General features: G+C 37.6%; 1 protein-coding gene across 14 annotated transcripts in view; it reads right to left on the reverse strand.

Moving 5' to 3' along the window:
* Positions 1–14815, reverse strand: part of NSD3 (nuclear receptor binding SET domain protein 3) — a 120941-nt gene that overhangs the window by 2728 nt on the left and 103398 nt on the right. For 7 of the 14 annotated variants that reach the window (XM_036249696.1, XM_036249685.1, XM_036249691.1 and 4 more), the window contains 5 exons: positions 7678–7794; positions 5782–5923; positions 4658–4764; positions 3502–3706; positions 2858–3087 (listed from right to left, as the gene is read on the reverse strand). In XM_036249696.1, the coding sequence (XP_036105589.1) occupies positions 2858–3087; positions 3502–3706; positions 4658–4764; positions 5782–5923; positions 7678–7794 (801 nt within the window). Of the gene's footprint in view, positions 1–888; positions 3088–3501; positions 3707–4657; positions 4765–5781; positions 5924–7677; positions 7795–14815 lie in introns of those variants that run through there. The other 7 variants (XM_036249694.1, XM_036249693.1, XM_036249689.1 and 4 more) reach the window with 7 other exon arrangements.

Raw genomic sequence — 14815 nt, forward strand, 5'->3', positions numbered from 1 at the left:
GACCAGGATTTCATCTGTAGTTGTTACCAATCTAATTTCTGATGCTGTGTGCTGATTATCAAAAATCTTATTTTCACTTCTTCCTCCAAAGAATTAACATGAGGTTAAAAAATAATACCACCATTATCCCATGCTGCTTTAACTTATTTCATTTTTGAATAATAATAAAAACCAACCATTTATGCTCTGACCACATACAGATTTAAAAGTTAACAAATACCAAACTCAGACTGTGAGTGAGCAATGTCTTTTGGAATATTTCCTTGGTGAAGCACAGGAAGCACAGTGCATGTATACTATGCACACTTAAAGCACAACTTACTTTCTCTGCTTCCAGAACCTGCAACTTCACAATATGTTAAATAGGTCAACAGTGACACTATGGAGATGTAAGAAGAGCTCCTTGGCACTGGCCTGACTAAAACCACTTTTTAGACCATTAAAGAACACTCATGCACAAAGATTCCAGAGTTACTGTTAGCTATTTTGTTTTCTACCGGTTTCTGAAATGGCAGAACAATCCTATTAGTCACCCTCACCCCCCAAATTAAGAAGTCAGCAGAGCTCTGTTATAGATATACAAACAAAATGTGACTCATGAAGAGCTGCATAAAAATACTTAAACCTAAGGTATCTGTAGTATATAGGACATACCCTGGCTTACCATATAAAAGTCATCAGATATCAAATAGCACTAAGGAAATAAGATTTCATGTTGGATACTGTTTCAACAAGAGTTACATCTTGAATATTAAAGGAAATCCTTCATGTTAGTAAGTTTAGAAAAGCAAACATTTATCATATACATATATAAAATAAAGTTTTAGTATGATAAAACCTAGATTTAAGTTATTTTTAAAAGGACATTAAACTATATTATTCAAGAGCAAATTTTAGTGTTTTGGTGAGATGTAATTCATGTTACTTGTAGCGATTATAGTTGGTAACATGTATAGCATTTTCCATTTTGCTCTTTTTTAGGGGGGACCATATTTAATCAATAGAATTAGAGGCCCAATAAAATACCTCATCATTAATTGCCAGAATCAGGCAAATGGCAGTTTAGGAGCTAAAGGAAATGTAGTGTTTTTTTGTTTTGCTTTTCACAAGACAAAATCCAGTATAATTGCACATTTACATACAAAAAAAGAGAGAGGCACAAAACAGCTTTTCTTCTTTTTTTCCAGAGAAGAGCTCTAAATTGATAAGAAAAAGAAATACACATAACACAACTGAAGAAATGTAGTAGAGCATCTATCCTCCCTACCTTCTTAAGGTTACTAGGTTCTTCTTGAGGGAAAATAAATGCTACCAGGTACCAGCAATTGTAAGCAGTCAAAATTCATAGAGAAAGTTAACGTTCATTCAAGCTAATTCTAGACTTCTACTTAGTACAGTGTTACAACAATGTCTGACATTACTAATTATTTCATACAAGGAATACTGGAATATATATATTCCTAAGCATTAAAAGCAAGTGAGTTTTGTGGGCAGACATCTTGGGACACTTGCATCTATGAGATCCAAGCACCACAGCCAACCATTTTTGCTAACACTGCTTCCTTGGGAGCTTTCCCTAAGTGGTTCCTAAGATGAAGTGTGTTTGTGCAGCTATTATACATCCCACAGAAGAAGTGCTTCCCCATCCTTCTTCAATGGGGACAATGTTAAGTATTGGATAACACTAAATAGAAATTGTTGACATAACTTTGGGATGTTCCCCAAATAGGAACTAAACCAAAAAAGAGCTATTCAAATACAATTCAAATTCATCTGTGTAGTTTCACCAGGAAACATGACCGAGAGGTCAGTTGACAAAGGGAATGTTTGATTAGGAGAGTGAAGCAGAAACAGAAAATAAAATGCCCTTAATTCTTTCCAAGTCAACCAGGGTGTGTCACAAAAAATGGTGCTTATATGATTCAATTTTTTTGGTCTGTGTCTTTTATCTCCTGTTAGCTGCCTTTATCAGTGTGTCAAGAAATAGGAATGATCAGTCTAACACTCTGTATTCATATCCACATAAACACACTTCATCAAAAATATCCACTGTCAATGGAAAACATTTCAAATTCAGTAAGTACATCCATTTCTTTCTCTAAAACAAAACCAAAAACCACATTATATAGCTTTCTAGGTAAAGTTATCATATCACAAAGCCCACCTAGTTTAAGACCACAGAAGTAAAATCCACTGAGGCATTTTGTTTTCAAGAGGCCAGATTTGATACTTCCATAGAACACTTCTCTAAGACTATGACAGACATCTGAAGGGAAAGAGAAGTTAGCCTGCCGACTGCACAGTAAAGAGGGATGGAAAGATCAGCACGTCCTTTGCCAGAGGCTTTCTCCAATTCCTACCTAAACACACGCACATACACTGATTAGACTACCTGAACTACATGTCTCAAAAATTTTAAAAATGAAAATAAATATTAGGAATGATGGCGACTTTTGCTTTTTACACCCAAGGAACACATCCTAGACTTTACATTTATTTCATTAACAAAACTTTCTTTTCTCTTTGTTCTTACTTTAAAAGCAAAGACATCTTTTTTTCCAGCTCCAAAGGCATTGAAGCACAATAAAAGGCAAGAAAACCAAGGGAATTGAACCCTCCACAAAAGAATCCCCGAACCAACAAAACAAAACAGAAAAACCAGATACCACCAACAGCTTCTGCCTGCAGGAACAGGCTCCCAGTCCCATTTAATAAGGCAGCACTGATGGCAAAGGCTGTGTGCACTGCAGCAGTCTCTGCTTTTACTAACGCACCATCTATTTACTTTCTGCTTTTCCTTTTCCCCCCATTTAAATAAAAAGAAGAAAAGGAAATCACCACCCATTTATTCCTTTACTTCTTCTCCACGATCTTGTGACTCCAATTTACATTTGATCTTGCTCCAGTATTCTGGTGATACAGGACACAGGGGGTCATGTTCGGAGCAGCAGAGACGGCCTTCCAGTGCAGAGGGAACCAGAGCTCCCTTTCCATGATCTTTACAAAAGGAATGTGGACAGAACTCACAGAAGGAAACAGCTGCACTGCTGCACTCATCGCACTGATGCCATGGGCATTCCCACTTTCCTGATGGGGGTGGGAAGAAGGAAAAGAGCCCAAGTTAGTGTCTGTCTTGATTACCCATGGAAAATCCAAGTTCCCACCTTCTCTGACTAGAGACTCATTTCAACTGAATGCAACTCCAAATTTCAGTCAAACATTGGTCTGGCTGGGTGTATCATTAGGTATAGATGTGAGATACTGTCCTAAGTATTCACCTATGGTAATAATAAAGAAGGAAGCAATCCTTGCTGGCTCACAAGTATCCCAAATTTGCAAAGAGACAGATTTTCACTAGCATAATTTTGTTTCTTATGGTTGTTTGTTCTATTCAATGATTCCTATTCCACAGCTCCACTATGGACAGTGGAATATATTCTGAGTTACTCATAGTTGGCAAAAATGCAAGTCAGAGAAAGGGTCTTAAAGGTCTAAGCTTACCATATGGTGGCTGAGTTAGGTTAAGGCATAGGAGGTGGTATGCTTTGGGACAATCTTTTTTGTCACACATCACCAGCTCTCCACCATCTCCACATTGAAAACAGTAATCTTCATGCATCTGCTTTGGTTCTGTTTTAATTTTTCGTCTCTTCTGCTTTAACTTAGCATTTTTCGCCCTTTCTTCAGTTGTTGCCACACATGCCGACTGGCAAGAAAAAAAGATGACAGTTTTAATGATAATAATGTATGAAGCTTTACAGAAAAAGGAAAATCCTACAACACATCAATTTAAATCCATCTGTTGTTCAATTAACTAAAAACAACAGGAGGACTTATCCCATAACAGTATTATAATAAAAATAAGGATTCAACCCTGGCTGGTGTGGCTCAGTTGGTTGAGTGTTGTCCCTGCAACAAAAGGTCACTAGTTTGATTTCTGGTCAAGGCACATACCCAGGTTGTGGGCTCCTTCTCCAGGGAGGGGTGTGTGGGAGGCAGACAACTGATGTTTCTCTTACATCAATGTTTCTCCCTCTCTCTCTCTAAAATCAATTAAAAAAAAAGGATTTATTCACATTGGTTTGTGAATAGGTGCTTTCTTTTTAAATTGCAAGGACACTAAGAAATAATCCACATACAATAAAAGTCACCATTTTAAATAATACGTATCTTTTAAAAAAATTGATTTTAGAGAGATGAGAGAGAGAGGGGGGAAGGAAGAGAGCAAAACACTGATCTGCTGTTCTGCTTATTTATGCATTCATTGGTTTATTCTTGAATGTGCCCTGACGGGATAAAACCTGAAGACCCTGGCATATTGTGCAAATGATCTAATCAACTGAGTTACCTGGGCAAAAGTCACCATTTTAAAGTATATAATTCAGTGGTTTTTAGTATATTGTGAATTTTTTAAAAAAGGATTTTGCTAACTTTTCATTCTATCAGAAATACAAATATATTTTCAGAACCTAACAGATTTTACTAAGATATGCTTCATTAGAAAGTCAGTCTAAACTTTGCGTAAACACAACTAAAGATCTAGAAACTAAACCATGTACCATTTGCCAGCATTTTCCTGAGAAGGTCATAAACACACTTCTTCAATAGCCCCACTCCTTATTCCTATTGGCCTGGGACATTCCCCTGCACAACTGACCTTTGGCCGCACTCCAAGAAAACCACTGCAATTATCTGCCCCACAGTGGCACTCCGTTCTTCCATTACCCAGACAATCCAGGTTATAATTAAAAGTTAACTCCATCCCTAAAACAGAAGAAAAATAATTATTCATACTCAAGTCATGGGGAAGAGAAATGCTGTCATAGACACAGTTTCATAATGAAAAAAAGACATAATTCTGACATCTGCTTTTCCCTCCCCCATGTTTTACATTGAAGACAGTGATGGAAAAAGGAAAAATAACTAGAGGAAAACACCCCCATCCACCCATGATTACAGCAAAAATAAATATTCTACAAAAGTCGTCATCCTTTTCATTGAAGTGGTTAAAAACAATATAATAGAGACCAAGAATCTGAAATCGCTGCTTAAGAAAAATGGGTTTTAGTTTAGCTCCCTTTTCTAAAGATAATTTATACTAGTTTCTAAATGAACAATATGACTGTGTAATTATGACAATCATACTGTTTCCAGAAATTAATGCCTTATGTTACGATCAGAAAAGAGTTCAAAGTGCAGGTTTACTACATACACCAAAGATCCAGTGATTCAAAGGAGGAGGCCCCAGCTTTCTGTTAGCTGGGCTTGAACAATCCACCATGAGTCTAGAATTACAACTGAAACCTCCTTTTAGCTACAGCATTTCTCCTCTCACCCATTTTTCTACAAACTTAACAAAGAAGAAACTAAGTTTTGCTGTTAAGATGCTGGATGGGTAAGGAAAAATGAAAGCAGTAACTCTGGCTTCAGAAGCTTTTCATGTCTAATTCAAAACATTGATCTTTCAAGCTAAAACAACACAACCCCCCACAAACAAACCAAGAAACTAGCTGATGTTAACACAGGCTTTTATAACTTAAAAAAAAGAAAACAAAAGCTTAACCATCTGGTTATTTTATTTAGACAGCAATAATTTGGAGAATTAATTCAGTAGGATCATAGATACAGAATTTTTACTTCTTATTGGCAGGTAATTCTAAATATAACTCTTTATGTCATTTGAATAAATATTTGAGCATCAAACCTTGAAGCATGTCTTATTTTCAAAGGATATATTTGTCAGCTATGGAGGGGGGCATGGGGAGCAAGTTATTTTTTTACCTGCAGGAATATCACAGAGAGCGAAAAGTCCAACTCGAACATCTCCATTCACTGTCCACTTTTGTGTTTCACAGTTTGGATTACAACTGTGGTTCATAAATCGAGAGTAATTTCCTTTTGGGCCAGCATCAATTATACGGTCCTTTAGAAAGAAAAGAAATGAAAGATACCTTTGACATAAAACTAAATATGAGCCTATCTTAGAAACAACCAACTCAGTAAAGAGCCACAAGGCAGCGGCATTTTGCTACCAGCTAATGTCTGACAACTGACAAATCTGAAAATGTGTTGCTCTATGTACAATTTACTAAGTTCTCTACTTTATCTGATGATCTTCATGTCAAAACAATCAAGATAAAGGGGAATTTAGTTTCTTTCTAAGTTTGTTTCTAGTAACAAACAGACCATAGAATAATTCTACTTAGATTAGCTGGCCGTAAGTTTAGGAAAAGTATTTCTGATTAGAGAGCTCTGGAGTCCAGACAGCTACTTGTGCTGGAAACTATGGTGTTTAGCTGTCAGCCCTTCTTTCCTGCTCTGAGCAAGAAGCACAACTAGAGCTCGGCTGATGTGGCTCAATGGTTCAGCGTCGGACCCATGCACCAAGAGGTTGCCGGTTCGATTCCTAGTCAGGACACATGCACAGGTTGTGGGCCAAATCCCCAACTGAGGGGCATGCAGGAGGCGGCCAATCAATGTTCTCTCTCATTGATCTTTCTCTCTCTCTCTAAAATCAATAAAGAAAAAAATAAAATAGAATCCTAACTTTGTCAAAACAACAACAAAAACAACAAAACAGCACAACTAGAATAGGGCTAGATGGCTGAGAGTTCAGGCCATAAAGACCAAGTGGGAAAAAAGAGAAACCTCTCTTTTGATCGAAGACTTGCAGATTTGAATGCTGGAAGGGATGTATACTCTAGTGATGCAAAGCTAGTAATTTTCTATTTGTTCTCTTTTTACTTAAAGTCTAAAATACAGTACAAATCTCAGCATTTGGCCCCTAAATTTAAACTCTGATAATCTGGATATGCTCTAGAAGATGGATCCTCCCAAATAAAGATGGTTGGAGGGCTCACTGGCAGTAAAGATAGGATTTATTAAGGAGTCAATCAACAGTCATATATAAATGGCATTTTATATTTATGGACTATATATTCGTGAAAGTTGTAAAACTTTCAAACAATAACATATCAGTTAAAATAACACCTCTTTTACATGTTCTCTAGTTCTTTTAATGATATTCCGACTCAATTTTAGAGATGGTCTGGAACACAGGAAACATGGGTACCAATCTTGGATCTTCATTAAACTGTAACAAGGTATTCAACAAATGCACTTATGGCTGGAACTCAGTTTCTTGTCCTCTGTAAATCAGAGGACTACTGAATAAATTAAATGAGACAATGGATATAATGGGCATCAAACAAGACTTATAACTGCATGTACTAAACTAGCAGTTTTACTGCCATTTCTCTTACAACAGCATCCATTTCTCTTAACTCATTAAAAAAAGTTTAAATATGCTGAACAATTTTCAGAATTAGGATTTTTGCAAAGTCTGAACTTTAGTGGTGGTTTATAACTTCGAATTTCAGAGCTCATTCTCTCCTTTGGTGATCAAGAAACTGAGGGCCAAGTCTTTCAGTGACTAAGAAGAGCTGGGACTAAAGTCAGGATGTTAACCTTACTCCTGGTTCACTTTCACTCGCAGTGCTGGCTGACTGTGCAAGGCTGCAATAAGCATTCATTTTGTACTCTGGTATAAATAGCATATTATAGGGGGAGCTCACAGTTTACTGCTAATCATTATATTTTTGCCTGAAAAAAATCAAATGAGAGGAAACTGAGTTCAACCTAAGACCATGAAAACAAAAGCAAAAAAAGCAATTTTACCTTAGTAACAGTTAACATATAAAAATTGGTTACACTGTTCTCATGGGCTCGCTTGATTCGCAGTCTGCATTCTTCTTCATCAATTAATTCGCCAACATATTCATTTACAAATTCACCCTGCAGAGAAACATGAAATATATAAATGTGAAATTAGTGTGTTGTATTAGAAAGTATTCCTTAACACAACATGCATGATCCAAGAGAATTAACCAAAAAGAATCAGAGAAATAGAACTTTAACCGTAGAAACAAATAGTTGCTACTATTCATGAGCATTCAGGTAGCACTATTTTTCTTGTACCAGTGCCACAAAATCTAATAGGCTGCTTGTCCTTTTTTGCTGACAGTGTTATTTCTATAGTTCAAGCGGGATCTGGGAATACGGCTACCTCGAGGCTTTGAAGCTGTACTATAACAGATTTCACCAATTTGTGGGTTGGGGCTAAGATTTGCAAAGATCTGACTCTGAAACAAATGAGCAAATGAGCTTTATTTTTGTTTGTTTAATTTTTTATTTTGAACTAATTATAGATATTCACAGGAAGTAGCAAAAATAGTGCAGAGATCATCTGTGCACCCTTCACTCAGTTTTCTCCACTGTTAACACCTTATGTAACTATTTAAATCCAGAAAACTGACATTGGTGCAATCTACAAACTTGATTCAGATTTTACCAATTTTACATGCACTCATTTGCATGCATGTGTTCTATGGACTTTTATCAGGTGTAGAATCACTACCACAATCAAGATACAGAACTGTCCCATTTCCAGAGATCCCTTGTGCTAATCCTTTATAATCACACCCATCTTCCACCCCTCCTCTACCCAATCCCATCCCTAATGTTCTCCATCTCTATAATTTTGTCATTTTGAGAATATTCTGTAAATGGAATGATACAGTATATAATCTTTTGAGATTGGCTTATTAAAAACAACAATAGCCCTGGCCGGTTTGGCTTAGCGGTTAGAGCGTCGACCTGCGGTCCTGAGAGACCCGGGTTCGGTTCCCGCTAAGGGCGCGTACCTCGGTTGCAGTTTGTCCCCGGCCCTGGTCGGTTGTGCGGGTGGCAGCCACTCGATGTGTTCCTTTCGCATCGATGTTTCTCTCTCTCTCTCTGTTCCTCTCTCTCCCTCCCACTCCACCTGAACAGAAAATGGAAAAATGTCCTCCGGTGAGGATAAAAAAAAAACCAAAAAAACAAAAAAAAACCAACAATAGCTCTGGCCAGTTTGTTTAGCCATTCACCTATTAAAGAATATTTAAACTGTTTCCATATTTTGGCTATTACAAATAAAGCTGCTATGAACATTCTGGTAAAAGTTTTTGTGTAAACATAGGTCTTTATTTCTCTGGAATAAATGGCCACAAGTACCATTTGTTGGGTCATATGGTGAGTATATGTTTAATTTTTAAAGAAACTGCCAAACTATTTTCCAGAGTGGTAGTATCATTTCATATTCCCAGCACACATTCCCAATGAGTGAGATTCAGTTTTTCCATATCCTTGCCAGCATACGGTATTGTCACTATTTTTCATTTTGCTATTCTAACCAGTGTATAGTAATACATTCCTTTTAAAATAAGGGTAAACACTGTATATTCAACATTTTGTTTATAAATGCATAATCATTAACCCTTTCACCTTAAAAGCATGGATGACCTGATCTAGGACAGCATTATTTATAGATTTTATTCGTCTTACTAATACATTTTTGAGGAAAAGAAATGTCTTAGGAAATCATTTAAAATATATTTGCTTACTGTTTTATCAGATTTGTTCCTCCCCCTAGACCACAAATATTGAGCAACCCTTCTCACAGCTCTTATTATCATAGAATTGATAGTAAATATCAGGCATTTAAAAAGAAGTACTATATTATATATTTTTTTATTTTGGTAAATCATTAAGAATATGAGCCACTGGTCTTTAAAACATTTAATCTTTCTCTATTGATAAACACAAAAGATTACAACTTCTGTAATAAAAGAAGCTATTGGATCAAATTGGAAAGAACAAACCTAACTTCCCATGCATCCGTTTTTTGCCTTGGCGGTTTGCAGTTAGCGAGATCAGTAAGGAATACCAGTCTCCTTCAAGGAGCTAGCTACATACTTGTTTCTGGGGAGTGGTTACCACAAAAGCTGACCTCTGGTGTTTTATCCCATTTTTATCGATTGTAAACAAAGAACTATGTACTATGCACTGTCAGCCTTAAATGGCTTTTCCTACATCCAGTTTGGACTTTGACATCAACTGATGAACAACACTTTGCATTATTATATGGGAGAAGATTTCGTTGCCATCTTGGTTGCATTGCCACCTAGTGTTATTATACAGTAGTCCCCCCTTATCCAAGGGCATATGTTCCAAGACCCCGCCCCGCCTTGTGGATGCCTGAAACTGAGGACAATCCTGAATCCTATTTATATTGTTTTTCCTATACATACATACCTATATAAAGTTCAATTTATAAATTAGGCACAGTAAGAGATCAAGTACAGTAATTAACGAAATATAACAAAACACTGTAACAAAAACTATGTGAATGTGGTGTTTCTCAAAATATCCTATTGTACTGTATTTACCCTTCTTATGATGATATAAAATGCCTAATTAAGTTGAGAACTTGCACCTTTTCATAAGGAAAGCACTTCAGGGCTTCTCCTTGGCATATCTGAATTGCCAGCATCACTAGTCTTGTACTTTGGGGCCATTATTAAGTAAAATAAGGGTGACTTACCCACAGGCACTATGATACCGACAGTGGATCTGATCACTGAGCTGGCTACCATGTGACAAAAGGCAGGGAGAGTATACAGTGTGGAGACACCGTACAAGGGGATGAGTCACCTCCCACAGGGGACTGTGTGAGATTTCATCATGTTACTCAGAACAGTGCACAATTTAAAACTTAAATTGTTTATTTCTGGAGTTTTCCATTTAATATTTCCAGACTGTGGTTGCCTATGAGTAACTGTAACTGCAGAAAAGGGGCAACTTTACTTTAGAGCAGAATTTCAGCCAAATCAAGCTATACTTTACCTTTTCTACATACCGGAATCAAGGTAAGGTTTCATCTGAAGAAATGGTTGTGGCTTTAAAAGACTGAGAACCATTTATTATGGTTTATATTTATTATTCCATGATAATGAATGTAGAAAAATTAAAGTGCTGATATCAAATATGAGGTGTACATGTCTCATAAACTTGATATACCCCTGTGAAAAAATACTAGTGTCCCCCCAAAAATGTATACAGGGTATCTGTAGATTCTACTACATTTTGATAAACACTGGCTTTATAATCATTCAAAGTTGTGTATAAATTTTTTGGGACACCCTATATTTCCAGCTATTTTGTAGAAGAAATACTTTAAATGTCCAAAGTGACAAACCAGTAATCTCAAAGAATTGCTTACTGAACTTAAAACCATTAATTGTGAATTCAACTGTGAACAAAAATTAAATAAAGACCTTAAAAAAATGCTAGAAATCTGTCCTTAAAGACTGTGGCAAAAAGACAGTGTGTATGTAATTCAGTATATAATACATATTTTTTTAATTTCTAAGAAACCACTTCATGGCAGAAAGTGCCACGTTTGACGGTGGCACACATTTTCAGGATTTAAGTGTGAAAAGAAGGGGACTGACTGTGTACTTTCAATTTCATATTTGGTTTCTGTCCCCTAAGTGTACCAAAAATCTTTTCCATGTTGCTACAAAGTCTTTATAATTATGCTTTTCAGAGACTGTATATTTCTAGCTATGTTGTAAAAGATCAATTACTTTACATTAGCAATTTCTCAAATGCTAAAGGACAGACTAATCCTGATTATACTTTCTTTTCTCTTGATTACAGTTGACCCTTGAACACAGGTTTAAACTGTGCAGGTCCACTTATACACGGATCTTTTCAATAAATACCTGTACTATTTTCCTTTCATGGCTGGGAGTCCACAGATAGAAGTCTGACTGTATGCACTGATATATACCATTTTATATAGGGAACTTGAATATCTTCAGATTTTGGTGTCCGTGGGGGATCCTAGAACCAATGCCCCCATGTTACAACTTAAGTTTTTGGGAAGTCAAAAGTTATATGTGAATTTTCCTGTGTGTGTGTGTGTGTGTGTGTGTGTGTGTGGTGTCAGCATCCCTGGCCTCCGCAGCATTCATGGGTCAACTGTATATCATTAATTTAATAAATTAGAATATGTTTCAGAATAAATGCAACTACTACTAAAAGGTGTTAAAAAGATATTAAACTAGAGTTTTCAGGATGGTTCCAAACATTCCCCTGAAATTATATGCAAAAATTTGTATGTGTGATATGCATGGCATTAAAATAATATTAAAAATCATATAACATTTTACATGCAGATTGCATTTGATCGAGCAGCCCAATCCATATAGCCAATGTGCATTAGCAAATCCAACTGGCTCTACCTCCAAAATGTCAGAAATCCAACCTCTTCTCTTCTGTTCAACTACAACTCTTGTAGTCTGTGCCACCATCGTATCTCTCTGGATTATAATGGCCTCCTTTTTATCACTTTTCTCATTACCATAAATTCTTCATGCTATAGCCAAAGTTATTCTTTTGAAACCCAAGTGTGGCAGACAGACCTGAAGGTGGGCCCCCATGATCCCTGCCTCCTGGTATTCACATGGTTGTGTGATCCTCTCCCCTTGAGTGAGCAGGACCTGTGACTTGCAACAGCGAATGGCAAAGGTGACAGGATATATGTGATTACATAAATTTATTACATTATGACTTTAGCACACATCTTGCTGGAGTGTCTTTCTCCCTTGTTGGCTGTAAGGAAGCAAAGAACCATGTTGGGGAACCCCATTTGGCAAGGAATTGCAGGCAACCTACAGAAGCTAAGGACAACAAAACAATAACAACAAATGAAATAAAACCAAACCAAACCACCCTGAAGCTCTCAGATCTACAGCTGCAAAGAACAGAATTCTGCCAGTAGCCATGCAAGGAGGGAAGTGGATCCTTCCCTAGCTGAGGCACACAAATAAGAATCCAACCCTGGTCAGCACCCTCACTACAACTTTGTGAAATGACCCAGCTAAGCATTGCCCAGACTCCTCACCCACAGAAACTGTGAGATAGTAAAATGTGTTATGTTTTAAGTTGCCAAGTTTGTGGTAATACTGTTATGCAGCAATAGAAAATGAATACATCAATTCTCAGATCAAGTCAGTCCCTACTAAAATACTCCAGAAATTTCCCACCCGGTGGCCTGTAAGGCCCCTATGATCTCGCCCCTGACTACCCCTCTCTCCTATTCCTTACCTGCCACTCCTCTCTTGTCACTCTTCCCCTGGTGCACTAGCTGTTGTGCTGTTCCTGGAGCATGCTAAGCCTTTGTACTTGTTTTTTTTTTCAGTCTGTAATGCTCATCTTGATATGTATCTCCATGACTTTCTCCCTCACACATTCAGGTCTAATGTCACCTCCTCAGGCCTTCCTTAACCAATCAATTTAAAGTAGCAATCCCAGTCACCTGCTATCCCCTCTGACAGCTTAATTTTCTTTGTAGCATTTAGTGGTACTCAACATTAGGTATCTGTTCATTATCTGTCTTGTTCACTACTGTTTTTCCAAGTACCTAGAATAGTACCTGGAACATAGAAGAAGCTTCACAAATATGTGCTGAATAAATGAGTTTCATTTCAAGAAATCTAACCTACAGAAACAAGTGTATCAAGCTAGATGACCAAGAATGTTCACTACAGAATTAAAAGAAAAAAGATATATATATGCATTTATCAAAAAATAGGTTATATAAATTATGGTACATTTTACTATGGGATACAGTAAGACTCTTAACAAGAATGAGGTGAGCCCTGGCCAGTGTGACTCAGTTGGTTGAGCCTCATCCTGTGCACCAAGAGGCTGCTGGTTCACTTCCAGTCAAGGGCACATGCCCAGGTTTTGGGCTCGATCCCCAGTAAAAACATGCAGGAGACAGCTGATTGATGTTGCACTCTTACATCAATGTTTCTTTCTCCCTTCCTCTCTCTCTCAAAATCAATAAACTATTAAAAAAAATAAAAAGCAGCTCGACCAGTGTAGCTCAGTGGATTGCACACCATCCCATGCACCAAGAGGTCACCAGTTCTATTTCTGGTCAGGGTACAAACTGGTGTTGTGGGCTCAATCCCCAGCAGGGGACATGCAGGAGGTAGCTGATCAATGTTTCTCTCTCACTGATGTTTCTAAATCTCTCTCCCTCTCCCTCTAAAAAATCAATAAAAACATATTTTAAAAAATTGGCCCTGGCCAGTTTGGCTCAGCAGTTAAGAGCGTCGGCCTGTGGTCCAGAGAGACTGGGTTCGGTTCCCGCTAAGGGCACATACCTCGGTTGCAGTTTGTCCTCAGCCCTGGTTGGTTGTGCGAGTGTCAGCCACTCGATGTGTCCCTTTCACATCGATGTTTCTCTCTCTTTCCCTCCCACTCTATCTGAACAAAAATGGAAAAATGTCCTCGGGTGAGGATAAAAATAAATAAATAAATAAATAAATTAATTAATTAATTAAAAAATTGCCCTGGCTGGTTTGGCTCAGCAATTAGAGTGTTGGCCTATGGACTGGAGCATCCCGGGTTTGGTTCCTGCTAAGGGCGCAGTTTGTCCCCGGCCCCAGTTGGGGTTGTGTGGGTGGCAACCACTTGATGTGTCTCTCTCACACTGATGTTTTTCTCTCACTCTTCCTCCCTCCTGCTCTATCTGAAGATACATGCAAAAATGTCTTTGTGTGAGGATAAAAAATAAAAATAACAAAAAATAAAAAGAAAGAGGTGAAATCTCTGTGTACTGCTATAAATATATAGTTACAATGTATTAAGTGGGAAAAATACATATGATCATACTTGTTTTAAAAATCCTACAAATAGACTTCCGGTCAAGATGGCGGGTAGGTAAACGCGGTATTGCGTCCTCCCACAACCACATCAAAGTTACAACTAAACTACAGAACAACCGTCATTCAAAACCGCCTGAAATCAAGCTGAATGGAAGTCCTACAACTACGGAATTAAAGCAGCAGCCACATCCAGACTGGTAGGGGGGGCGGAGGCGTGAGGGGCGGCGGTGGCACGACGTGCTGGTCCCACACCC

The sequence above is a fragment of the Molossus molossus genome, unplaced genomic scaffold, assembly GCF_014108415.1.
Source record: "Molossus molossus isolate mMolMol1 unplaced genomic scaffold, mMolMol1.p scaffold_m16_p_9, whole genome shotgun sequence".
NCBI lineage: Eukaryota > Metazoa > Chordata > Mammalia > Chiroptera > Molossidae > Molossus > Molossus molossus.